Source organism: Heliangelus exortis, chromosome 1, assembly GCF_036169615.1.
Source record: "Heliangelus exortis chromosome 1, bHelExo1.hap1, whole genome shotgun sequence".
Lineage (NCBI taxonomy): Eukaryota > Metazoa > Chordata > Aves > Apodiformes > Trochilidae > Heliangelus > Heliangelus exortis.
Window position 1 is genome coordinate 52,879,122 of NC_092422.1, and position 24,497 is coordinate 52,903,618.

General features: G+C 37.3%; 1 protein-coding gene across 1 annotated transcript in view; it reads left to right on the plus strand.

The window, feature by feature from the left end:
- Positions 1 to 24,497, plus strand: part of ITGBL1 (integrin subunit beta like 1) — a 137,280-nt gene that overhangs the window by 68,592 nt on the left and 44,191 nt on the right. Inside the window, exon 7 of the mRNA XM_071734406.1 lies at positions 1,417 to 1,563. Coding sequence (XP_071590507.1) covers positions 1,417 to 1,563 — 147 coding nt within the window. The remainder of the gene's footprint in view (positions 1 to 1,416; positions 1,564 to 24,497) is intronic.

Sequence of the window (24,497 nt, forward strand, 5' to 3'; positions counted from 1 at the left end):
TAAACTACAAATGAAAGGAGTTGACAGACCTGCTGTGAGGTTTTAACATCATCCAAGAGCAACTCCCTCCAGAAGCTTAAAATAGCTGGGGGTGACTGTCAATTTATAATATCTCATATTGGCAACCAGATGCCTTCTTTTACATCTGAAGTACTCTTCAGTCTTTTACAGAATTATTTTCTTTCAGAAGTGTTCAAAAAATTAAAGTGATTCTCTTCCTTTAAAGAAAGAATAGCTTTCATGGCTTGACGTAGGGAAAAAAAGGGCTACTATGAGAAAATTCCTGCATTCACACATCTCATTAGCTCCTTTTCTGTGGCTCTAGCAAAGAAAATATTATGTGAAAGAGCATCATCCTCTCATAAGTTTCTGTCTGAATCAGAGATCATAGGTCCAATTCACAACCTATAAACAGGTACACATGAAAGCAAGGGGAAGTATCATAGATTGATTTGGGTTGGAATAGATCTTAAAGAACATTTAGTTCCAACCCCTCTGCCATGGGCAGGGACACCTCCCACTAGACCAGGTTGCTCAAAGCCCCATCCAGCCTGGCCTGGAACATTTCCAGGGATGGGGCAGCCACAACTTTCCTGGGCAAGTGTCTCACCACCTTCATAGTAAAGAATTTCTTCCTAATATCTAATCTAAATCGATCCTCTAAACAATTTAATGATTTCTAAACCTTTAATGGTTTCCAAGGAAAACAAATAACTAATATAAGAAAAATCATTCTTGTGAAAGTAGTAAGACTTTTCTTCTGGGAACTACTCAGATAATTTACAGAAGGCTTGCTTCTTCCCATTTTCTCCTTGTGGACTGATAAATGCATGTTTTAGATGTATATTATAAGCCAGTCTTAAAATGCAAGTACAGTTAGAAGGAGATACGAAGTCTGTTTTGCTACAGGTTTAATGAAGATCCTGTATAAAGAAGTGGCCATCAGAGCAATTCTTTGGGGTTCTGCTGCCGATGAATGATGAATATGTGAAAATCATGAGAGTAGAACTAACCTACTGATAGAGCTCATGGAAATAAAAATATGATTTTGTGCCCAGAAATGTTTTTGCTGATGCTCAAGCTTTCCTCATCCAGTACAAGGAATGTTGCTAGAATCCCACTCTGTTATGCAAAGACCATTAAGTTTGTGACAAAGGCAGCTGGGCAATTAGCTTGTTTTTTCTTGGTCTGGATATGTTATCATTCATATAGAGAAAACATTGTTTGAATGGCTTTTCAGGTTAAGCTCTCAGGAGGAATTCACCCCTAGCTTCTTGGCTTTCACACTTTTGATAATATTTTTTGGCAGTCTGATTATTTAATGAAACCACAGCTTTGATAAAGTTCCTTTCACAATGAGGTTTTAATACCTATCATCAGTATGGAGGTTAATCTTTAAATGTGTTCATTGCAAAGGTCATGGACAGTGTAATTGCGGAAGGTGTGACTGTAAAGAAGGATGGACTGGGAAGAAGTGTGAACATCCACGTTCTTGTCCATTGTCAGTTGAGGAAAGTGCTAAGAAATGCCAAGGAAATTCTAATTTGCCTTGCTCTGGAAGAGGTAAGTACATTTCTAGAATTTTCACACCCTTAATATATCCTTCTGTTAGAAGAACTTTTTAAAGATGCCCAGCAATATTAGTACTGAAAAACATGATCTTTGTTGGCTAACTCAGCATGAATCTCACCTGCATAACTTGTGAGTTCTGAGAAGGAGGAGAAGAATACAAGGGTCACCTATTTTTCCTGTCATCACCAGACTTGTATTTAATTTTACATATCTCATTTGTTTTGGAGTTTTTAAAAGATGATGAAGATTGCTGTAGTTAAGTCTTTCCTAAAGGTGAACCTCTTACTTGATTTTCAGCCTCTATAAAATGTTTTGGCATCATTTTGGTAAGAGCCATTCAGTTTTACATTTCCCAAGAGCCTGCCCTGCTAAGTGTGGGACTCATTTCTAAAATGCAGTTGTTCTTCAGTGCACTTTGCTAGTTAGTTACTGGCTTTTCATTTGAAAGCATTTCTTTGTGTTAATACTGCCTTTTTGAAAGCTTTGACTAAAAAATACACAAAGTCATACGATAGAAATACACATTGTAAGCAAAACAAAGCTTTTCTCAGTTGGGAGAGTATCTGCTAAGTTTTATCTGTCTGTGTGTGAAATGTGGTTTTCTGCAGAGAGCGGAAAGAAAAGTAAATATGTCACAGAATTTTGCTGGAACTGGTAATTGCAGTTGTTGTGATTTCTGCCCGCTAAGTATTTGCTGGGAAAGGTCTGAAGTTGCTCATGAATTACTGCATTTGACCCTAAATGTCATTTCCTCTGTTATTTCTTCTTTCAATAGTTCTTTCTAACTTAGTAAAAAATTATAGGCTGTACATCCAAGTTAACACAGTTACAATTGTAATTTTCTCCCACTATAATGGTGTAGCAGCTCATAACTTAGAAATGCAGCATTAATTCTATCTTTAAGGAACTGTGCATGAACAGATTGTTACTTGCTTTTTTTTCTAAATTAGGCCAAAGCTTTCCAATGAGTTACATATCTCTTGCTAAAAATTTTCAAAAGAATTTTTGCCTAGAAGTTAGGTGAAACATGGATATCAATCATAATTGAAACAGAAGAGCATTGATATTTTATCTGTTTTATTTTTTACTATATTTTTACTGTTTATCTATTTTATTTTTACTATATTTATTATTTCACTCTTTTCCTGTTCTTATTGGATGCTGAATGTCTCTTCTCTCATCTACTTCAATAGGAGTTGAGTATGCTGAGCATTTGGACAAATCTATGATTTAATTGCATTGAGCACTATGAGAGTCAAATGGCAGAGAGAAAAAAAATGACAGCCATAAACCAAGTTTAATTTTGGAAAGAATGCAATCTTAAGTGCAATCTTTAAGAATCTTAATCTTAATCTTAAGTTAAATATTGTTCTATTTAGCTTTTGAATTTTGAAAAGTTTTATTAAGCATGGTGTGAAGAATTAAGTTTAAAATTTCAATAGTAATGGCTATTATTCTCTTGGCTTTCTCACCCTCTTAGAGTATTAACACTAGCAGTGTTCTGTTGAGATACTAGCAGTGCAGTAAATCACTTCTAGGTGAACTGTCTTGATTGAATGATCTGTTGGTCAAAATTTTCAGGTAAAATACAAGCAGTAGCAATTGGAAGAAAAGGTTGAATCTATAGCAGCTTTGAACATCCTTTGACTCCCAAACAAGTTTAGTTCCTATGAAAAAATTGTCATTGGACTTAAACAGTTAAATTCTCTGCACCCAATTAAAAACCTACTATTTTTCATTATAGCTTATCATGAGCAGAAATGTTACACAACCAAATGAAACACAATAAGGAATTCTAATCAAATGCAACCTCTCTATAAAGATTTCTGGGCCATGAATTTTTAACACCAGCCCTAATTTTTCTGAAATCTATTGGTAGGATTGTCTGGCAGGGAAAAGAATGTTCCAAAAGAAAGGGAAGTGTTTCCTTTTACATTTTTTAACCTCCTTGTAATATTTTTTCTCCTGGCTGTGGTACAAGAACAGTAAGTGTCTGTGCAGATCAGTAATCAACTTCACTGCTGGAGAAGCTGACTATTTAATGTCCTTATCTAAAGGGATCTTTCAGCAAGGTAGTTCATGAATGCAAGAGGATGCAGAATGGAGAGCCCACAGATGCAGTGCTTGATACTGGCCAATTTTCAGTATCATAGAATCATAGAATAATAGAATAATAGAATTGGCTGGGTTGGAAGGGATCTCTGAGGTCATCAAGTCCAACCTTTGATCCACTACTGCTGCAGTTACCAGACCATGGCACTGAGTGCCACATCCAGGCTCTTTTTAAATATCTCCAGGGACGGAGAATCCACCACTTCCCTGGGCAGCCCATTCCAATGTCTGATCACCCTCTCAGTAAAGAAATTCTTTCTAATGTCCAACCTAAACCTCCCCCGGCACAACTTGAGACCGTGCCCTCTTGTCTTGCTGAGAGTTGCCTGGGAAAAGAGACCAACCCCCCCCTGGCTACCCCCTCCTTTCAGGGAGTTGTAGAGAGTGATGAGGTCTCCTCTGAGCCTCCTCTTCTCCAGGCTGAACAGCCCCAGCTCCCTCAGCCTCTCCTCATAGGATCTGTGCTCGAGTCCCTTCACCAGCCTGGTTGCCCTCCTTTGGACCTGCTCCAGGACCTCGATATCCTTCCTGAGCTGAGGGGCCCAGAACTGGACACAGAACTCGAGGTGTGGCCTCACCAGCGCTGAGTACAGGGGCAGAATCCCTTCCCTGGACCTGCTGGCCACGCTGTTCCTGATACAGGCCAGGATGCCATTGGCCTTCTTGGCTACCTGGGCACACTGCTGGCTCATGTTCAGCTTCCTGTCAATCCAGACTCCCAGGTCCCTCTCTGTCTGGCTGCTCTCCAACCACTCTGTCCCCAGAAGTGCGAGCTGGGCAATGAAGGAATTTGAGACAAATACTGATGGATGAAAAAATGGACATGAACCAGCAGTGTGCACTCATCACCCAGAAAGGCAACCATTTCCTGGGCTGCATCAAAAGAAGTGTGATCAGCAGGTCAAGGGAGGTGATTCTGCCCCTCTACTTTGCTCTTATGAGACCCTACCTCAAGTACTGTGTCCAGTTCTGGAGTTCTCAGCACAGAAAAGACATGGATCTGTCTGAGCCCATCTAGAGGAGGGTCACAAAAATGATCAGAGGGCTGGAGCACCTCTGCTATGAAGAGAGGCTGAGGGAGTTGTTGTTGAGAGTGAAGAAGGACACGGGGAGACCTTGTGGCCTTTCAATACTTGGAGGAGGTCTACAGGAAAGATGGGGACAGACATAGGGACTGTTGTGATAGGACGAGGGGCAATGGTTTAAAATTAAAAGAAGTTGAAATCAGATTAAATATAAACAAGAATGTTTGTATTATGAAAGTAGTGAGAATTGGAACATGTTTCCCAGGCAAGTTGTTGGTGCCTCGTTATTTGAAATGTCCCTTCAAAGCCAGGTGGGACATGGCACTGAGCCACGTGATGTAGTTACAGGTGTCCCTGCTCGTTGCAGAGGGGTTGGACTAGACCATCTTTAAGGTCCCTTCCAACCCAAACCATTCTATGAATCTATGACTTTATGACTTGTGTATTGTTGTTTCTTGAAGAATGATTTCTATTCATCTGAATTTTTTTTTCTATGTTATTCAGCCAGCAGTTGTGACAACTAACATACTCTTTTGCAATCACTTATATGGTCTTGGATCAAGACATTGAAAGACAGAAGGATTATTATTTATTTTTTTTAATTTTCAGTGTAGATACTCAAAAAAAAAAGAGAAAAAGTTAAACCATTTTGCAACCCAGAGTCCCTCCTATTGCCTCTGTCTAAATGCTGATATATGCTCAGAGGTTTTTTTGTTTGGTTGGTTTGGTTTGGTTTTTTGGTGTAAGAGATTTGGGATGGTGGGGGCTTACGCTATAAGAACATATATATAAACTTCATTTCATTTCACAAAATTTTATCATACTGGTCCAAAAATCATGAAAAAATTATACTCTTCAAAAATTTTCATTTTGAGGGACCAAAATATTTTGCTTTCATCTTTGAGCTTTATTTTGATAAGGTTCTTATTTTATACCTTATTCTTTCTCCCATTCATCATTACCCATAAACCAGAGAATGTTAGGCTAATCTTACTTTCTTTTTTAAGTTTCAATGACTCAATATGTTTGTAACATTAAATTTCCACATGAAGTATCAGGTTTTTTATATAAATGTACCCTATTTTTATTAGTTGTCTTTACGAAAACAATTTTATTTATATTGGCAGAAATAGAGACAGCACAAGCAATGCAAATGAAGAGAATTGTCACATGCCACCCAGTTCTTGAGAATCCCAGATTTCTACCAGTGAAAGTCATGTAACTTCAAAAAGACAAAAGGAAATATAAGGAAAAAGAAATCAGTGATGAAAAGCTTTTTTTAGGAAAAATTTTTAATGTATCGTGTGTACATAAAAGTTGCATTTAAAATTTGAGACAATTGGAAGGATGTTATGAAGAACGCTCCCTAATAAGATAACCAATATCCATAATATGCTATAGGTTACAATTTCTCCATCTGCACTTCAGTCTCCTGAGAACAGATGAAGGAGTGAACTTTTATACCAGAAAGTAATTCCTTTCCTGATTTTCCTCAGTCAGTCACAGGAATAACAAGCTCTTTTTATGGATGCTGGTCAACATGTGGAGAGAGCAGAAATGTTGCCAAAAATATATTTCACCATCATTTTATATTTCTTCGCCGCTTCAGTCAGCAAAGGAGAGAGATAGCTTTATAATGAAATGCTGAGCAGTGACTGGGAATGTCTACATTCTCAAATGATTTTATAAAGGTAGAGGAAATATGAATCCTCTCAGTTACATCAACCCGAATGTCTTTAGCTTCACCAGTTCCTCTTATATATAATGGGAGTGAAGCATCAGACGTATCAGGCATTGGAATGGGCTGCCCAGGGAGGGGGTGGATTCTCCATCCCTGGAGGTTTTTAAGAAGAGACTGGATGTGGCACTCAGTGCCATGGTCTGGTAACCACAGTGGCAGTGGATTAAGGGTTGGACTTGGTGATCTCAGAGGCCCTTTCCAACCCGGATGATTCTGTGATTCTATAAAAATTTAGGGAATTAAAATGCACTATCACTAGGTACTTACCCAAAATTACTTTCCCTACCAAAGTAAGTTGTGGACAAGGAGAGATTCTATCCAGTTTCATTCACTCCTATTTCTGAGAGTGGGTTTTTAACTTGCTGCACGATTTTTTACTATTGTAATAATTTCACAGTGAAAGTCTGTCTGTACACAATGTACAACAAGGTCACTATCAGAGATAAAAAAAAAAACACACCAAAAAATCCTTATGGTAAGAAATAAAGACAAAGCATATTTTTGTCAGGATTAAGGGATAAGACAAATGAATTTTCTGTCTTTAAAATGCACATCACTCACTTGAGTTTCCCCTTAAGGCAAAAATCAGATGTCAAAATAGTTATAATAAAAAAAGCCTTTGGGAAAAGAACTGAAAATAAAAAGAATAGCTTTTGAGAATAATAGATGAGAGCTTTTTTTAAAAAAAATAATCTCATTCTCATCACTCACTCTGAGTGAAGGCAGCCATCCCATGGCCATGATCCAAAGACAGATAAATGACATTTATGTAATATGGACTTTGTTCTGCTCTGAGACATAGCTCATCAAAGCCTTGGCTCATGCAGGAAATGCTGTAAAATCCTTTTGCAACACACCATGATATGCAGAAGGAAAGAGAAACGTACATGAGATCAATAATATCTGTGTACTGCTAAGAATGGATGGAAACTACGTGTAAAGATAGGTTCTAAATAGGTGCCTAAAAATAGGTATAACAGTGCAATTTTCTTCTAATCTTTGTGAAGACTTACATGACTGATCATAAATATTACATGAAATACTCAGCTTGTAAATAATTTCTAGGGTTAGATGATCAGCTCCTATAGTTTCATATAAACCTTTGGATGATGTAATTTGATATATGATCAAGATTTTTAAATCTACACAACCTGTAGTGTAGTTTTTTTCCAATCTAATAATGTGTCTAGCAAATAAATCTCTACAGGTAGATATGACACCTTAAAAGGGTAGAAGAACTGTTGGTGGCATGTGCCAGATCATGAGAACTACTTCTGTGCTATTACCACTGGATCTTTATTTGCTATGGTTTTATGTCCTCACAGTTCTGGTTCTGTTGTTCTAATTTTAGCCACATGGTTTAGTGGTGGACTTGACAGTGTGTTTGCTAATGGTTCAGCTTGATGAGCTTTCCCACCAAAATGATTCTATGATTCTAAATTCAGTTATGAATTAAGAACTTTTGGGTCCCTCTCTAGTATGCTATTGCCAAAACCATATCATATTGCCTAGTCAATAGTGGTGCCCCCCCGGGGATCAGTGTTGGGCCCAGTTCTGTTTAATAACTTTATTGATGATTTAGATGAGGGGATTGAGTCCATCATCAGCAAATTTGCAGATGACACCAAGCTGGGGGGGAGTGTCGATCAGCTGGAAGGCAGGAGGGCTCTGCAGAGGGACCTGGACAGACTGGAGAGTTGGGCTGATTCCAATGGGATGAGGTTCAACAAGGCCAAGTGCCGGGTCCTGCACTTTGGCCACAACAACCCCATGGGGAGCTCCAGGCTGGGCACAGAGTGGCTGAGAGCAGCCAGACAGAAAGGGACCTGGGAGTCTGGATTGACAGGAAGCTGAACATGAGCCAGCAGTGTGCCCAGGTGGCCAAGAAGGCCAATGGCATCCTGGCCTGTATCAGGAACAGCGTGGCCAGCAGGTCCAGGGAAGGGATTCTGCCCCTGTACTCAGCGCTGGTGAGGCCACACCTCGAGTTCTGTGTCCAGTTCTGGGCCCCTCAGTTCAGGAAGGAGATTGAGGTCCTGGAGCCGGTCCAAAGGAGGGCAACCAGGCTGGTGAAGGGACTCGAGCACAGATCCTATGAGGAGAGGCTGAGGGAGCTGGGGCTGTTCAGCCTGGAGAAGAGGAGGCTCAGGGGAGACCTCATCACTCTCTACAACTCCCTGAAAGGAGGGGGTAGCCAGGGGGGGGTTGGTCTCTTTTCCCAGGCAACTCTCAGCAAGACAAGAGGGCACGGTCTCAAGTTGTGCCAGGGGAGGTTTAGGTTGGACATTAGAAAGAATTTCTTTACGGAGAGGGTGATCAAGCATTGGAATGGGCTGCCTGGGAAGTAGTGGATTCTCCATCCCTGGAGATATTTAAAAAGAGCCTGGATGTGGCACTCAGTGCCATGGTCTGGTAACTGCAGGGGTCGTGGATCAAAGGTTGGACTTGATGATCTCTGAGGTCCCTTCCAACCCAGCCAGTTCTATGATTCTATGATTCAACCAAAAAAAAAAAATTCCTATTTATATTAGGTATATTATTGTTCTTAGAGCTTTCTGCTTGTTGACTTCATAAAGGATGAGGATATCAGAACCTACCATGTGAATAATTCACTATACTTTATATATGATGAGGCAGGGCTAGAGTAGAAAAGTGTAAACAACCCTGAAGTAAAATCTAGGTTACTATCCCTACTACCAGCTCTGTATTGCAGCTTCTTATTATGCAAATTGCAACGTTTAATTGAAGTGCAAATTACTCTAATGCACATCATCTCTGAATTTGGCCTGCTGTTTTCATTTCTTTTGCATGACCCTTGCATTCTGAAGGAGGACTTAATTAGAGCACTATAGCAGACAGCCTGGCAGCCAGTAGTGTTATTAGCTGGTGTAACAAGAACAGAACAGAAATGTAAATTATGCCTCATGTCTATCTTTCACTTTATCAACTTGGAGAGTATGTTCCATTATACATCTTTGTGCTTTAAGCAGAGTGGCTCTCTTACCAGTATTTTAATGCCAAATGAGCTGTATGACAGTATTTGTTACACAATTTGGTATATGCTTACCTGCTGGCACTCAGAGTGGACTGGCACTCTGAATTCCACTTGTAGTCTGTTGAAGTCTAAGAGAAAAAAATACAGATAAATAGTTGCATCACACTCCTCCAAGCTTTGTCTATCAGTAGTTTAGATCACTGATTTTAAATTGCTTCTCTGATTCGGGCCCTAAGTGAACCTATCTCTCAATTGCAGCAGGATCCTCTGCAAGCTACTTTTTCTTAGGAAAACCACTTTGGAACTGCTGAGACCATTTCACCTTTTTCAATTTCACATTTTTTCAAATGTACATATTTATTTATTTGTTTGATGAGAAAGTGTTCAGGAGCTCAATACTTCAGTATGTCTCTGTAGAGAAAACTACCTATTTGTCAGGGACCCACCTATAGCACTCCTAGCTATTGTTTTACTTTTATCTTCTTGAGGACAGAGGAACCAAAGGAGAACTGCAAATCAAGAGAAAAATTTAATTTCTGCAGTAAATCCATACTTGCTTATAACTCAGTAATAGAGAAATGGCTCTGGAAGAACTTTGTTTCTGCACAAGGGCTTTTTTGAAATCTGCTAGAAGCAGGGTGTGTTTGAAGTTGTCTGGTTTTGAGATGTAGGTGATATTTCAAGGGTGATATAGTTCACAAAAATTTCCGTAATAGAATTTTTTAATGTACTGGAGTTTTCCACTTTTTTTCACAGTGAGAAATTTGAGAACAGAGGAAAAGTAACATATTTTTTTTTAGGATGATATGTAGGAATTAAGGCTGTGGGATAAAAGCACAGTATAAGAAAAAAATTTTCAAACCATGGCACCCATGACTGTAGAGTAACAACCATGGATGCCACTTCCTAATGAGAGTAACTTGAGATACTCTTTTCCAGCATAGCATTATTTTATTAAAATACCTTCAAATTTATTAAAATTGACCTTTAAATTTATTAAAATACCTTTATAGTTTAAACCCAAAAACCAAAACCAACCAAACAAAAAAATCTAATATTTAAATGTGTATGGAAGAGCCAGGCACAACTGCTATACTTATGTTACTAATAGTTAAATAAACTATAGTAAACAAACTATAAATAGTAAATAAACTATAGTTAAATACTATATATTTATTTAACTATTCATATGTAATTATTTGTTATGAATGTAATAGGTGTCTGCTACAGACTGCCTGATCAAGAAAGGATGTAAATCAAGCCTTCCTTAGAGAGCTGAAGAAAGCAAAAATATTGTAGGCCTTGCCAATCACAGGCAGTTTCAGTCACTTTGATATCTGCTGAATCTCATCTACTTGGGCTTTTGTAAGGCCTTTGATATGGTGTGTCCCCCCACCAACATTCTTGCCACCAAACTGGGGAGACTGGTTTGATGCATGGATTGCTGGATGGAAGAGGAATTGGCTGGATGACCATGTCTAAAGAGTTGCAGTCAATGGCTCAGTGTCCAGGTTGAAGTCAGTAATGAGTGATGCCCATCAAGGGTCTGTATTAGGATCAATTATATTTAATGTCTTAATCAACAATGTCTACAGTGGGGCTGAATGCACCCTAAACCCATTTGTAGATGATACCAAGTTGAGTAGTGCAGTTCATACACTTGAGGGAAGAGATGCCATCCAGAGGGACCTTGGCATTCATGAGAAGCAGGACACTGTGACCCTCATAAAGTTCAAGAAGGATAAATGCAAGTCCCTGTGCTTGTGCTGGGGAAATGCCCCCTATCAGTACAGGTACAGGGAAAGAATGGATTGAGAGCGACCCTGTGGAGAATGACTTGGGGATACTGGTGGACCAAAAAAAGACTTATTTCCATCCTTAGATATTTTCAAAACTCTATGGGTCACAACCCTGAGCAGCCTGCTGTAGTTGGGCTGCTCTGGGCAGGTCTTTGGGCTTGTTGACTTTTGGAGGCCCTTCCAGCATGTGTGATTCCATGAGTCTATAGTCTAACCTGTGTATTAGCTACCTTGAGTCAATCAGTTTTGTTTTGCTCTACTATTTTGAAGAGGCTGGGATGCAAATCTGAAACTTCCCAGTCTGTGGAATGTGTTATTTCTGAGTACATGTCTTTGCTGTTTTTAAAGCTTATGCAGTTCAGAAAGTAGAAGCAATTCCATAGAGTAGCTGGAAAACCTAACATGACCACAGATCACCTACAGCTGCAAAATTTGAAGAGCAACCAGTTGGCTTTGTCATGTCATTCCTCTTCATTATACTAATGGCTGTTAAATGATAGCATGGAGCTTCATCTATCAGGAAATAATAGCAAAATAAGTGACCCATGCATAGATCAGTTCCAGACATTTTGTTTCAGAATTTTGAAGCCTGGCATATGCGCAATTCAGTTCTTCTTAGTGTTCTTTCTGGTTACTAGCTATCAAAGTAAAGGAATGTACTGGTTTGGTTTTTTTTTCAGCCACTCAGGTCAGCTTTAGCTTTTCTCTCTGAGATGTCCAGAAAAAAATAATTCAGTGTGCAAAGGCTTTACTGGCAGCTGTTAAGAGCCTAGATTCTACGATGTCCTTCCACCCATGAAAGGGCATAAAGTGCAGCAGTTCATGTTCTGTACTCAGCAGGGCAATCTGCACAAGCACACGAGCCAGACAGCTTGTGCAGTCTTGTTTCTCATGCCTGCTGTGGCTCATCTGTGTGCAATGTATTTGGAGACATGGGTTTAGTCAGGGTTAATCTGAAAGATAAGAATGAGAAGGGTATGAAAGGGACAAATCTGTAAAAAAATGGTCTTAGTAATTTGACAGCTCAGGGAGGAATGTGTTTTTCTGATGACTGTAAGCTTTAACTGTATGAAAGATCTCTCATATTCTCCCAGTCAGTTCTTCTGAAATGGTACCATCTCTTGACACATTGCAAATTTCCTTTTGGATGTGGTATGAGTTTCCTTCTTCTTGTTCCCTTGGTTGAAATTCTTCCTCCAGCAGACAAAGACAATCTCTTTCATCTGTGAAAGACATCTGTGAAAGAACTCGAAGGCCAGGACAACCTTCTCTCTGACAACCCGTTATCTTCTGTACACAGCCCCTTCTCTATTTCAGTCTTGCTTAATTGTTCTTAGCCAGTATCTTCCCATTTTCAGTTGGTGGGAGTCTCTCTTCCTGTTTCCTAAATGTCAATATTCAGGGATTGTCAGTAGGTCTTTTGACACAGTGGGCCTTTTTTTCAGGCACCCCTGTTTTTTCAGATTGTTTGAGCCTGGCTTCTTGTTTAGCAGAGCAAGGTTGATAATACAAAAATCTGAAAAAACCCAAACAAAAAACTCCACCCTTATTTTATTTACCTTATATCTATGTATTATAAAAATCTCAGCATTTAAATTGTTATCCAGAAAAAAAAAAGGCTGTGAGAAACAAGGGTTTTGGCATAGTATGTGTGTGAATTTGTGTCAAGCTTTTAATAATGCCTGTTCTTATATTCTAGTGAGATGTATATCTGTAGATGATGTATATGTCTTAGAAGAATTCACCATATATTAATGAGATGTAATATATCACAGTCTTAAGTTAGCAGGACAATTTATGCTTTTTATAACTAAAAGAACATGGTTAATGTTAAAAAAGTTCAGGCAAAGCTTCACATAAGTGGATACTTCCAAGTGCTACACTTTGTACAGGGTGGCAATTTTGGAACATTTCCCTGAAGTGAATAGCTCTAATTATTATAATTGCATCTACCTAATCAAAGAATGGACTCACACTCATATGTGCTAGACTTTGTCTGGGTCTTTTGTCTCATCAGACTCTATCATTTGGTTAGATAGTGAGCTGCATATAGACCTGTGACACAGCAACTTCTCTGTTGGATGGTGGATGCTTGTGGAGTCTAGAAAGTGAATGTGTTGTCAATGCTAGATGAAGAAACTGCATAGATTTAAGAAGCAAATCCTGATGCTTGGAGGTTTACGATAGAATTTTTTGAGTTTCTGCTGAAGGATGGCTAATAAACATTAAATATACTTGACATTTTGATAAACCAAAATAATTTCTATGGACATAGACCATGAGCTATTCATCACGGTCAGAGAAGATATAAACAATTAAAATTATCAATAATTTTTAAGTAAGTTAAATTTTTGCTATTTCAACTTGTCCTCCTATTTTCATAGAATCATAGAATCCTAGGGGTTGGAAGGGACCTCGAAAGATCATCTAGTCCAACCCCCCCTGCCAGAGCAGGGCCCCCTAGAGTACATCACATAGGAACGTGTCCAGGTGGGTTTTGAATGCCTCCAGTGAAGGAGACTCCACAACCCCCCTGGGCAGCCTGTTCCAGGGCTCTGTCACCCTTACAGTAAAAAAATTTTTTCTGATATTCAACTTGAACCTCCTATGCTCCAATTTACACCCATTACCCCTTGTCCTATCACTGGTCACCACTGAGAAAAGCCTAACTCCATCTCCCTGACACTCACCCCTTACATATTTGAAAACATTGATGAGGTCACCTCTCAGTCTCCTTTTTTTTTGCTTCACTTCAAAAATGATTTCTGACCTGAAGTCAGGTTTATCAGTGTCTTGAGTACTTCCAGACATGTAATGATGGATCACACTGCCAAAAAAAATATTCATTTAAATGTTCAAGTGTAGTTTTATGAAGAAATATTTATGTGATGCTTGTGACATGAGAGATAGATGCAGGTTCATTTTACACTTGTGGAAGCATAGCAGCTGTTTAAATTGAAAACATCTTTAAGTACCTTCTCTCTTATAACTTTGGTACATCAAGTGTTCATAGTTTGACCACAGTACCTAGAGACATTCCAAAAGAATCTCTGATGGGAAAAAAGAAATAATTGAGGTGTGTGTACACACTTGTGTCTGAGAGCTGGTTAGATTTCATAGCTTGGTGACTAGAAAAAATACCTGGTATAAAGTCATGTAGTTGTACATTGCAGCAAAAAGGGAGATAAAGGCCTGTATTGTCCAAAACTTCTATTCATCCCCACGATTAATGTATGTATATTGAAGCATTACTACAAAAGTCAGCTTGCATTTGAAAATGCCTCACTGGTATATGAACAACACAGCATTTTTGTTTACCTGTATAGATCTCTATGAGGGAGAAAACCAAAGTCAGGTGATCACGTTAAATATGCACCAGCTACTGTAAACACAGTAGAATATTCTGAGTGAGATCCATCTCTTGAATTTATCTCAGCATAAAAATGTAAGATACTTCAGCCTTTGTTTTCAATCAAGTGATGGTACCTCTAAATTGCAGGCAATTTGCCAATATCTCATATCTCTGTGTTACTTTTTCTTCCTGTCCTTAAAGAGAATGACTACCAAGCTAACCTTTAGGTGCCTGCATTTGGGCTCTGTGAATCCCACCAATTTATGAAATTATTTACCCCAACTGTAATGTTTTACTACAGTACAAAGAAAATTAATACAAGTCTGTGGGCCTTAAGCAAAGAACCTCTGCTGTTGATATGAAGATATGAGCCCATTCCTTGAATATCTTGTAGTTCACGGAGTGTTTTGATCTGATTTACTACACCAGTGACACCTAGACTAGTAAATTGAATTGTGCTATGGATCATCCCCTGGCACTGTGGCTTGCTTGCTGGTAATACCAGATTGTTTGAACAGTCACTGGCCCACGTTTGCCCGTGCCAGCTAATTTTTTTTCCAAACAATTCCTGCTTATAGTTCAGGAATTAGCATGGGCTTGTGACTGGTCCAAGTGGGCAGTCTGGATGAGGCCATCTTCATGAACAACATCTTGGTAGTACGGATGCCAGGTCTTCCACACCACTTGGCTTCAGCACCAGGGAAGAGTCCTAATCCCTTTTAATTAGCTAGGAAAGAGACATCTATGAAATGCTGAACATTTATTCGATGAAGATTGACCTCTTTCTGCACTGTGTTTGGAGTGGTATCTATGTAGCCCATGGGAAGAGATGAAAGAAAGAAAAGAGTTTTCAGCATGCCTTGCCAAGGACCCATTGCTTACTTTGAAGCTGTTACCAGCTATGTGCATTCTCCAAAACATCAGACTGAGTAAAATAAATTGATCAGTGCTGTCCCATAATTGATTTTTTATACTGGGAGAGAAGACTGATGGATTTCCAAGTTGACTGACTGGTTAGATTTCATCCTTCTTTTGTGAAAATTTTTTTTTCTTTATGAAAACTTTTACTTAACAACATCTTAAAGACACTGAAAATTTAAATGGAAGAAAAATGTTAAGCTGAAACCTGTTAAGAATTGAAAGTGTTCAGATTTTAGGTGAATAGCATGTTGTGTTGGTTTCCAGAACTTGCTTTTTGGAAAGGAAGCCTCGACTTCATGGCATAGTTTTAGAAGTTCAACTTTACATGGGACAACACTGATTCCCTACCCTTTTCCTTAACTGGGTTTAGACTTTTACCAAGTTCTAGCCTAATCAATGCTTCCTTGTTTTCCCATCTCATTGTCTCTTGTTTGAAGAGTTAGTTATTTCTCTTTGGGTCTCTTTCAGGTGTTTCATGTTTATGGTGAAGAATGAGCTCCCACAGTAACTGTGTATCAATACAGTGTATTTGAAGAATCTAGGTACACAAATTAATAACCTACTTAAATTCTATAAGGGAGAAAGTTATTTAAAAGCTAACCAGACTTTTTTTTTTCTTTTTTTTTTTTCTTTTTTTTTTTTCTTTTTTTTTTTTCTTTTTTTTTTTCTTTTTTTTTTTTTCTTTTTTTTTTTTTTCTTTTTTTTCTTTTTTTTCTTTCTGATAGGCAAAAAATAATCTTTTTTTTCAATAGTTATGTTCCAAGATGCAGGTATTTGTGAGTCAGAACCCTCTAAGGGTAATTTCTTTAGTCAATTAACCTCATTTTCCAAGTATGTAGACTTTCCTATCAGGAGTAAAAGTCAATCTTTTTTTAGCAAAGTAACTTTAAGAAGCTAATACATTTAGAAAATGCTGAATTTAAATAACGATGATCTTGATATTTAAACTGGACTTTTACTGTACTACTTTTTAAAGCTGCTTATTTGCTGGGAAGGTGCACACATATGTATCTATGCTAAGACATATTAGGGAAAACCCAGATAATTTTGCAAAAAAATATGTAACATTTAATTTTTTTTAAGAAGAAAATAAAAATGAAGTGTTATGAGTTGCTTTTAAGTCTTAAAAAGTATCTTATTCAGAAAATTAGTTCTTTAGTGTTTTAAAGGTCTATCAAGCACCAACTGATAACACTCAGATAATGCCTTTAAAGTATTCTGTTCCATGTGACTGTATAAACAGCTGCATCCTTGCTTTATGTAGGAAACTGAAATGATAGCATAAGCTCCACAAGAGAGATGCAGATTTTTTCCCCTACTTTTCAGTGCTTCTAGAGAGATTTGTGTGGTATGAGAACAGAGCATACAGACCAGACTGAATATTTTAACTGGAAGTAAAGAACCTGGGAAGATATGGAACTGGAAGTTCTGATCTCTCACTGAGAATTATCAATGGAAAGTGGGATGTGTTATCTAAAAGCATAAACACTTTCTGAAATATTTGTAACCTGTAAGTCTAAATAACTCTAAATATGAAACCTTGGGAAATAACTCTAAAGTAATTTTTTCTGCTATTTGTTTGGCAAAAATGGTTGCAAAATTCAATGACAGTTCGAAGTCAAGAAAAGTCAGCCCAAAAGACAGTCTTCAGACTGAGAAATTCCTAACCAAGTCTTTTTTCAAGTCAAACATCTTTGTCCCAGAAGTTGTGGCACTCTTTCTGAGCTAGTGTTTCACAAAAAAGAACTTACATTATGTTGGTTTTTTTCCTGAATACCATGAGCTAATTTTCTTTTACAGGAACTGCTGATTTTTTTTCAAGTGTAATAGGCCCATGGGTTCAAATACTCTACTCTTCCATTGTCATCTTCGTTTCCTCAAAATACTTTCATCAGACAGATTTGTCAGTTCCGTTATGAAAATTATTTTATGGCACACTTGAAGTCTGATATTTGTGTTCTCATTGGTTTGTCCTCTAAATCACACTTCAGAAAGCCAATAAAGCAAGGCATGACCCCAAAATCTAAGTACTTCTGCTTAAATAATAGTTTCTATAAAGTATATTGGAATTTCACCTCTCCGGTTCTAAAATTGAATCTTTTCGAATTATATCAATTTAACAAAAATTTTTGGGAAGTTGTATGACAGATAACTAAACCTCTATGCATCCAGTGGAGTCCCTTTCTCTACCAGTTTACTCATTAATCTTTTAGCTAGATTTTCTTTCCTTGATGCAGTTCAACTTTGATACTGCCTTTTTGGTGTTAATTTATACTACTGTTTGCTTACTATATTTGCCTTTCTTCTCATTGTGAAAGGAGTTCATTTTGTAACTGTGCCAGCACTATGTATATTCATAGGACCGTGGAGCATCACACAGAAAAAAATCCTTCTCAGTAGGTAGTTAACCCAGTCTGTTATTTCCTATTAGGGGCTTGTTTGCAAATACAAAGCAATTATTAAGAACAGACACTGAAGAGAAAGCTGTAATGTAACACCTTGTTTCAAATGTAGAGTTTTCACTTCTTAAATAACCATTGGACTTTTCAGTGCATGACACAGGCAATCTTACCCCACCTTAAAACTTAGAAGCAGTGCTACACATCGTTACTGCCAGTAGATGGCATTCTTTATATTAACTAAATAACTAACAGTTTGGAACTTTTTTGTCAGGTTTGTTTTGGTTTGGTTTTTCTTCAGGAAGGAGGTTGATAGACATTTGCTTTTCAGAGTATTCATGGAAATCATACCTGCTCTTTTGAAATTTTTTGTCAAAATTCCTTATTTCTATTCAACAAAGCAATCTTTTTTCAAAATGAAAGTGATTTCATTTTGTCCACCATTGCACCAGATGTAATGGTGCAATTCAACTGGTTTTGTGATCTTTACTTTTATTTGGGGTGAGGAAGAGGAAAGGACTTTTCCTCTTTCGGAAGATAAACCAGGATATTTAATGTAGAGGTTAGTTTCATATTGCTGCTTTCATTGAAGAAAATTTCTTTAAGACATAACCATTTTTTCTGTGGTAGGTCTGTAATGATGTGTGGCAAAGTTGGAGGAATAACCCAAGTCCTGGTGTAATTTACACCTCAATAGCGTGTGCTGGGTTTTTTAATACCCCTTTTCAAATGTGCTTAATCCAAAGCACCCTAAAGGTAACAAGGAAGTGTATATATTTCCAACAGAAATTTTTGACCTGTGTCAATAGCTACTGAAATGCTCATAAAGCAAGACAATTTGGTGGAAGCTAACCAGAAGATTTTTAGTGCATTAGTTAGATTGGAATCCATGACCTTTGAAATAATAAATGAGCAACTAAACTGTGGAAGATTTTTCAAGATCCATTGCATTTCAAAATATATTACATATTCTACTGTGTAATCCAGATATTGATATTTGTGGCTTTTGTATGTGCTGAACATTTATTTCTCAGGCACCGACCAGTAGGCAGGAGCTGAGCAACCCTGAAAGTGGGTACTAGAAGTCTAATATTCTCATATGGGATACTGGAATACTGTTCATCTGGTTCAGTTTGATATTGCATGTGAACTGAGCCCATCATTTTACACCCATGCTGCCACTGTTTATGTAGATGTGAACATGAAATTAGTGTGAACAGCAGCCTCTCAGATTATGGACAAATAAGTATTCTCTTGTTGGAGGAGGCACTGCCAAGTGTGGAACACTTTCTAGATACAGTTACTGATGATGATGAATATGTATCTACTAAGTAATGAATTCATGTCAGCAATGGCTTTGTTTCTAAGCCTAAACATTGAATGGCAATAATTTTCACTCCTTAATAGTGCAAGAAGAGTCAAACTGAAGAACTAATTTGGAAGACTTTCTGTCCCAGTAGGCTTACACCCTATATCACTGAAGAAACACAACAGAATTGTACCTTGCTGTACATTTTTGCATAGTGGAAAAAGAAATCCATTGTTCCCAGGACCATCAGAAGTTGTGTATGCAGTGACCTGGCTGCAGTAGTGAGTCTTCTCATGACTCAAGGAACAAAGGTGAGAACAAGAACAAACCCAGAGGTTATCCACTTAGCCAGTCTTCATTAGAAATGTCATTCACAGAAGATGCTGCCCCTTTAATTTGTCCCAAATACCACACAAGCAATTACATTAATTGCTTGAGGAGTGAGATATTTATCCCCCATTGAGCAGAGGTTCAGGTTTTTATGGAGAACGTGCACTGGTTCCTATTTGAAGAGCAGTTCAAAGTGTCTCCCACCCTTTAAAGTTTCATATATTCTTTAAGTGGACTCTGAAAGTAAAAGGAGTTAATAAACCCCAGAAATATTACAAACATGCAGATTTATGTTTTTATGTACATAATGGCATACTGGACTTCTGTTTGCTGCTTATATTTTAGGTGCACTGGAGGAGCACTTTAATTGTTGCTGTGATTAGCAAATCTGATTTAGTTATCCTTAATCCATACCTTTATCAAAAGCCACAGGCTTCTGATTTCTTTTAATGTTATTGAAGAGATTATTACCTTGAGCTGGGATGCAAATGTTATAAATTCTGGATCTTTTCATTCAAATTTTTACATCTACTTACACTTTTTGCATCCAAATGAGAAATAATTCTAATCTATTGGATTCATATGTTTTAATACTTAAAAGCTGTTAGTGAAAACATGAAATATGCTGGTCTTTTTTTTCTTGAGAAATGGATAGTTAGTCTGAGCAGCCTGCATTTTATTTTGGATTAGCTATCTTTATCTTTCTTATCCCAAATTCAAACATATTTCTAGATACCCCTCTGTGAATTCTGCTACTGATCCATTAGCAACTTGAATGGAGATTTTCAAGTAGTATAGATATTTGCAAGAAATAATCAATTCAGAAACCTCTTTCAGTCATATTTATTATATATTGAATTTCATTAGTGGCACCTTACACTCATTAGTCATAGGTGACTGATTTTTGACTGGAGATACCACAGTAATGTTATGGTCAAGAATATATTTGTCTAGTCTTTGTGAGGATACAGATGAATAGTAATTGAATGAAAAAAAATCCAGTGATTACTGTATAAGTATTTTAAGTTATTAAAACAGTGAAAAAGAAAATGGTAACGATGAACAGAGGTAAATTGTAAGTGTAAGATTAGAGGGTTTTTTCCCTTATAGCAGTTATGAAATGACCTGATGGAACTGAGTTGTGTAGGCTTGGTTCCAGTGCAAATAGGGCATGCAAACACAGCCAGTGGTAATACTAAATTAAATCTGAAACTGGTTAAGGTATCAATGATAACTCACACTAAATGACCTTATTATAAATAGTTCTTATTGATAGGGAATCGTATATTGACTGTCATTTTGTCATATGACAAGTAGAGATGTATTTTTGTGGAGCTCTTTCTGAGGTGGTAAAAGTGGTTCTTTCTCAATAGGAATGACTCATATCACGAATTTCATGTTGTGACATTTTCAGGTTTTATTCTGTTTTATCCCTGTGGCTTAGTGGTGTACTCTTCAGAGTGTTAGATGTTGGGTGAATTGAGTCAGCAAGGTAACATAATCTTGTCTAGATTAATTTAAAAGGATTGTGGAACAATAGATCCTGTAGATAATGGATAATGATAATAATAATAATTTGTTCTGATTAAAAACTCGCAAAAAGGAAATCTCTGTCCTCACAGAGAGGTAGCTTTTTGATAGCTGTCTCATAAACTAGAAAAAGGCTACCCCACCTTTCATAAAAGCAAGATTTCTTTGGGGATTATTGTGGAACATTAAACCATAGTTAAGGTGGATGACTATCAGCAACATCTTTTTTGAATATCCAAATTTAAAACTTAATTTTTTTATATCTTGCTTGTGCCTCTTTAAGAATTCATATCTGCAAACAGCTGAGTGAGATTTACTTGCACAAGCACTCAGAGAAAGTAAATCTTGAGTTCAGAAACTTAAAAATTTGCACTTTAATTGCTACACTTCTCTCTTTTTTTAAACTTAGGGCAAAGCTTGGTTCAGCAGACCAATAGAATTTTTCACTCTCCTTCTACAGGAAGTCAATAAACCAGTCAGAAACTTATTTACTATGTTTACATGGGATCACTTTATGCCCAGAAGCACTGTTGGGTGCTACAGTCAATGCACTCTGTATGTTTTCCAGAGAACATGTAACTGCTCCTAAAGCCCTTCGTCAGAAACCCAAATACCTTGTGCAGAAAATGTTAGAAGACTGACATTTCAGGGTTGTTAACACCCTTGGGTTCTGCTGGATATTTCCTATATAGTATTACATGCAGGAAGCCTACACAGGGTTCTTAATTTGCTGAAATAAATACTTGTGGGGATAATTAAATCTACATTTCTTTGAGGAGTTTTTTGCCTAGCTGTCACGGTAATATATTTCTATAACATGATTTGCCTAATAATGCCAGAAATATTTCAGTGTAAGGCACTGTCATCAATAACAAAATGAAATGCAATCCATGTATCATGTAAATCTTCACTCAGCTTTTTAAAATAAAGGGTAAACACCAAATAATGTAGAATGGACCTTGAAAGCACTGCAAAGAATCAAAATGAAAAAATACTTGGGAAGTCCCTGTTCTGTTTTACTCCTGTACCGATGCAGGTGGCAAGGTGGTAGGGGGGCTGCAGGGGCGGAGGGTGAGGTGACAGGGAATGTGAAGAGCATCAAGGGCTGCCCTGGGCCAGATACAGGAGGAGGAGGAGAAGCAGGAGGTGCAGAGCAGATACCAACAGCAGCCCATGAAAGACCTGCACTGGAGCAAGAGAAAAGTGTGAAGAGGAAAAGAGTGGCAGAGAGGATCTGTTGCAGATTGACCAGAACTTCCAGCTCTCCATCATCCTGTGCCACTTCACAGAATCATAGAATCAGAGAATGGTTTGGGTTGGAAGGGACCTTAAAGATCATCTAGTTCCAACACCCCTGCATGGGCAGGGACACCTCCTACTTGTGGCAGGGGAGGACTCAGGAGGGGAGTAGTGAAGCTCAAGGTGGTAAAGGGGTAGAAGAGATACAGTTTTAATCTTTATTTTTACTTCTCTGTGCCCAAATAAGTATTTAAATATCTGGTAAATAGTATTAGATAGTAAATATATATTAATATTAAACGCTAATATTGTAATTATAATTAATTTTCTCCAGCTTGGATCTATGTTGACCACCAAGTTTAATTTTTAAAAGGCTGCTCACAACTCAGATGTTTACATTCCATGGAGACACTCATGTATCAGAGTCATTACTTTCTGCTTAACAACAAAGTTGAATCTTCAAGAAAGGCATATGCCTGATTTGGAAATCAAGCACAGGACTTTCCCTGGTGGCATTTTGGTGATTAAAAACTTCCATCACCATAACGATTTGCAATATAATTACCTAGCAAGTCATGGATATTGTCTACGTGCTTACAAGAATTTGAAAAATTAACATGAATTTTAGGGCTTACCCACTTGGAAAGAGGAAAACCAGTTGTTTTTTCACACAAAATCAGAAGTTCATGATGATCACATTTCCATTTCAGGAAAAATAAGCTTAATTGATACTTTTATATTTATATTATATATATATATATAAATGTATACATATTTTTATATTTTTTTATTTATGTAAATACATATGTATATATGCTGCTTTAATAATTCATTTTTCAAATTGTATTTATCCTGAGTCAAGATGAACTCAAGCCCAAAAATCATTACCAGTAATTTTTGGGTAATGTTGACATTAAGTCATGTGCCTAGAGTGGGTAGTGACTGCTAATACCTGGTCTGAATGATCCAGTCAGATAGAAGCACAAACTGCCAGTATTTACCAAAATTTATTTACAGGAAAGTTTTGCATGGCATAATTAGCTCTTCACTTTGTGTCACATTAGAAGAAATATCTGAGCAGAGCAAATATGTAATCCAAAAATAATCATTCAGGAAATGCAGCCTTTTTTTCTGTACTTGTTCTCAATTATTGGAGTGTTTTAAACAAGGTCAAGCAGTGACGAGTTTGGAATTTCTTTACAATTGGCACCAAATAGTTACCAGGATAGGAAAAAATAGTAGCTAAGAATAAATTAAGGGAAACGTCTCTAAGAATTATAAAAGATTATGCTATATTTAACATAACTAGTACTTAGAGATATATATTCCCTTTGTTTGTTTTTTTTATTTTAACCTTTGTCAACAGTATTTAGTAAAACTGTGTATCCTAGAAAAAAAAAAACCATCAAAGGAGACAATAAAACTGGTTTTGCTATTTTCACAGGTAAAAACAGATCTCTTAAAATCAAGTCATGACATTATTGGAGAAAAAGTTGAATAAATGAGAGTTTTAAAATTTATTTATTTATTTATTTGTTTGCTTGTTTGTTTTTTCACCAAGAACCATCTACTTCATTAGACAACACCAAAATGTTGAGATAATATTCTGGATGGTAATGGTGTGATGAGTGGGACACGTTCTTCACTCCAAATAATGGTGTGCTTAATTAGGTCTGTATTCAAGTGTAATAGAAAAATTTTACATATCTTATAGCTGTGTGCTATGGATTTCACAGAGAAATACATCAGAGGATAGTTTTGTAGTTTTACAGGTAGCCTCAAGCTAATCACTGAGTTTAAGATAGCTCAGATCCTGAGTGTTTGCCTTCCAAGACACTAAATTAGTGTTAAAGAAGCATAAAATACTTCATGGTGAGTCTTTTAAATGACATTATTTATACAAGAGTCAATGCATAATGGCAAGCTAAAGATTCCACTGTGTCTATATGTTTAATAAAACAAACTGAAGTTTATATTTGGGCTCTACATTTAGTCACCAGCTATTTCAGGCTTAGTTTCAATTACTCTCTGGTCATTTATATTCTCTAAGCACCTCTGGTCTCCACTCAGGAGTTTGCAGCACTATTCCTGTGAGCACTGTATGCAACAGGTGATGGCACTTGTCTGAAGAGGTTTCTTGTTTAAGGAGGGACCTTTCAGTTCTGTTGACAAT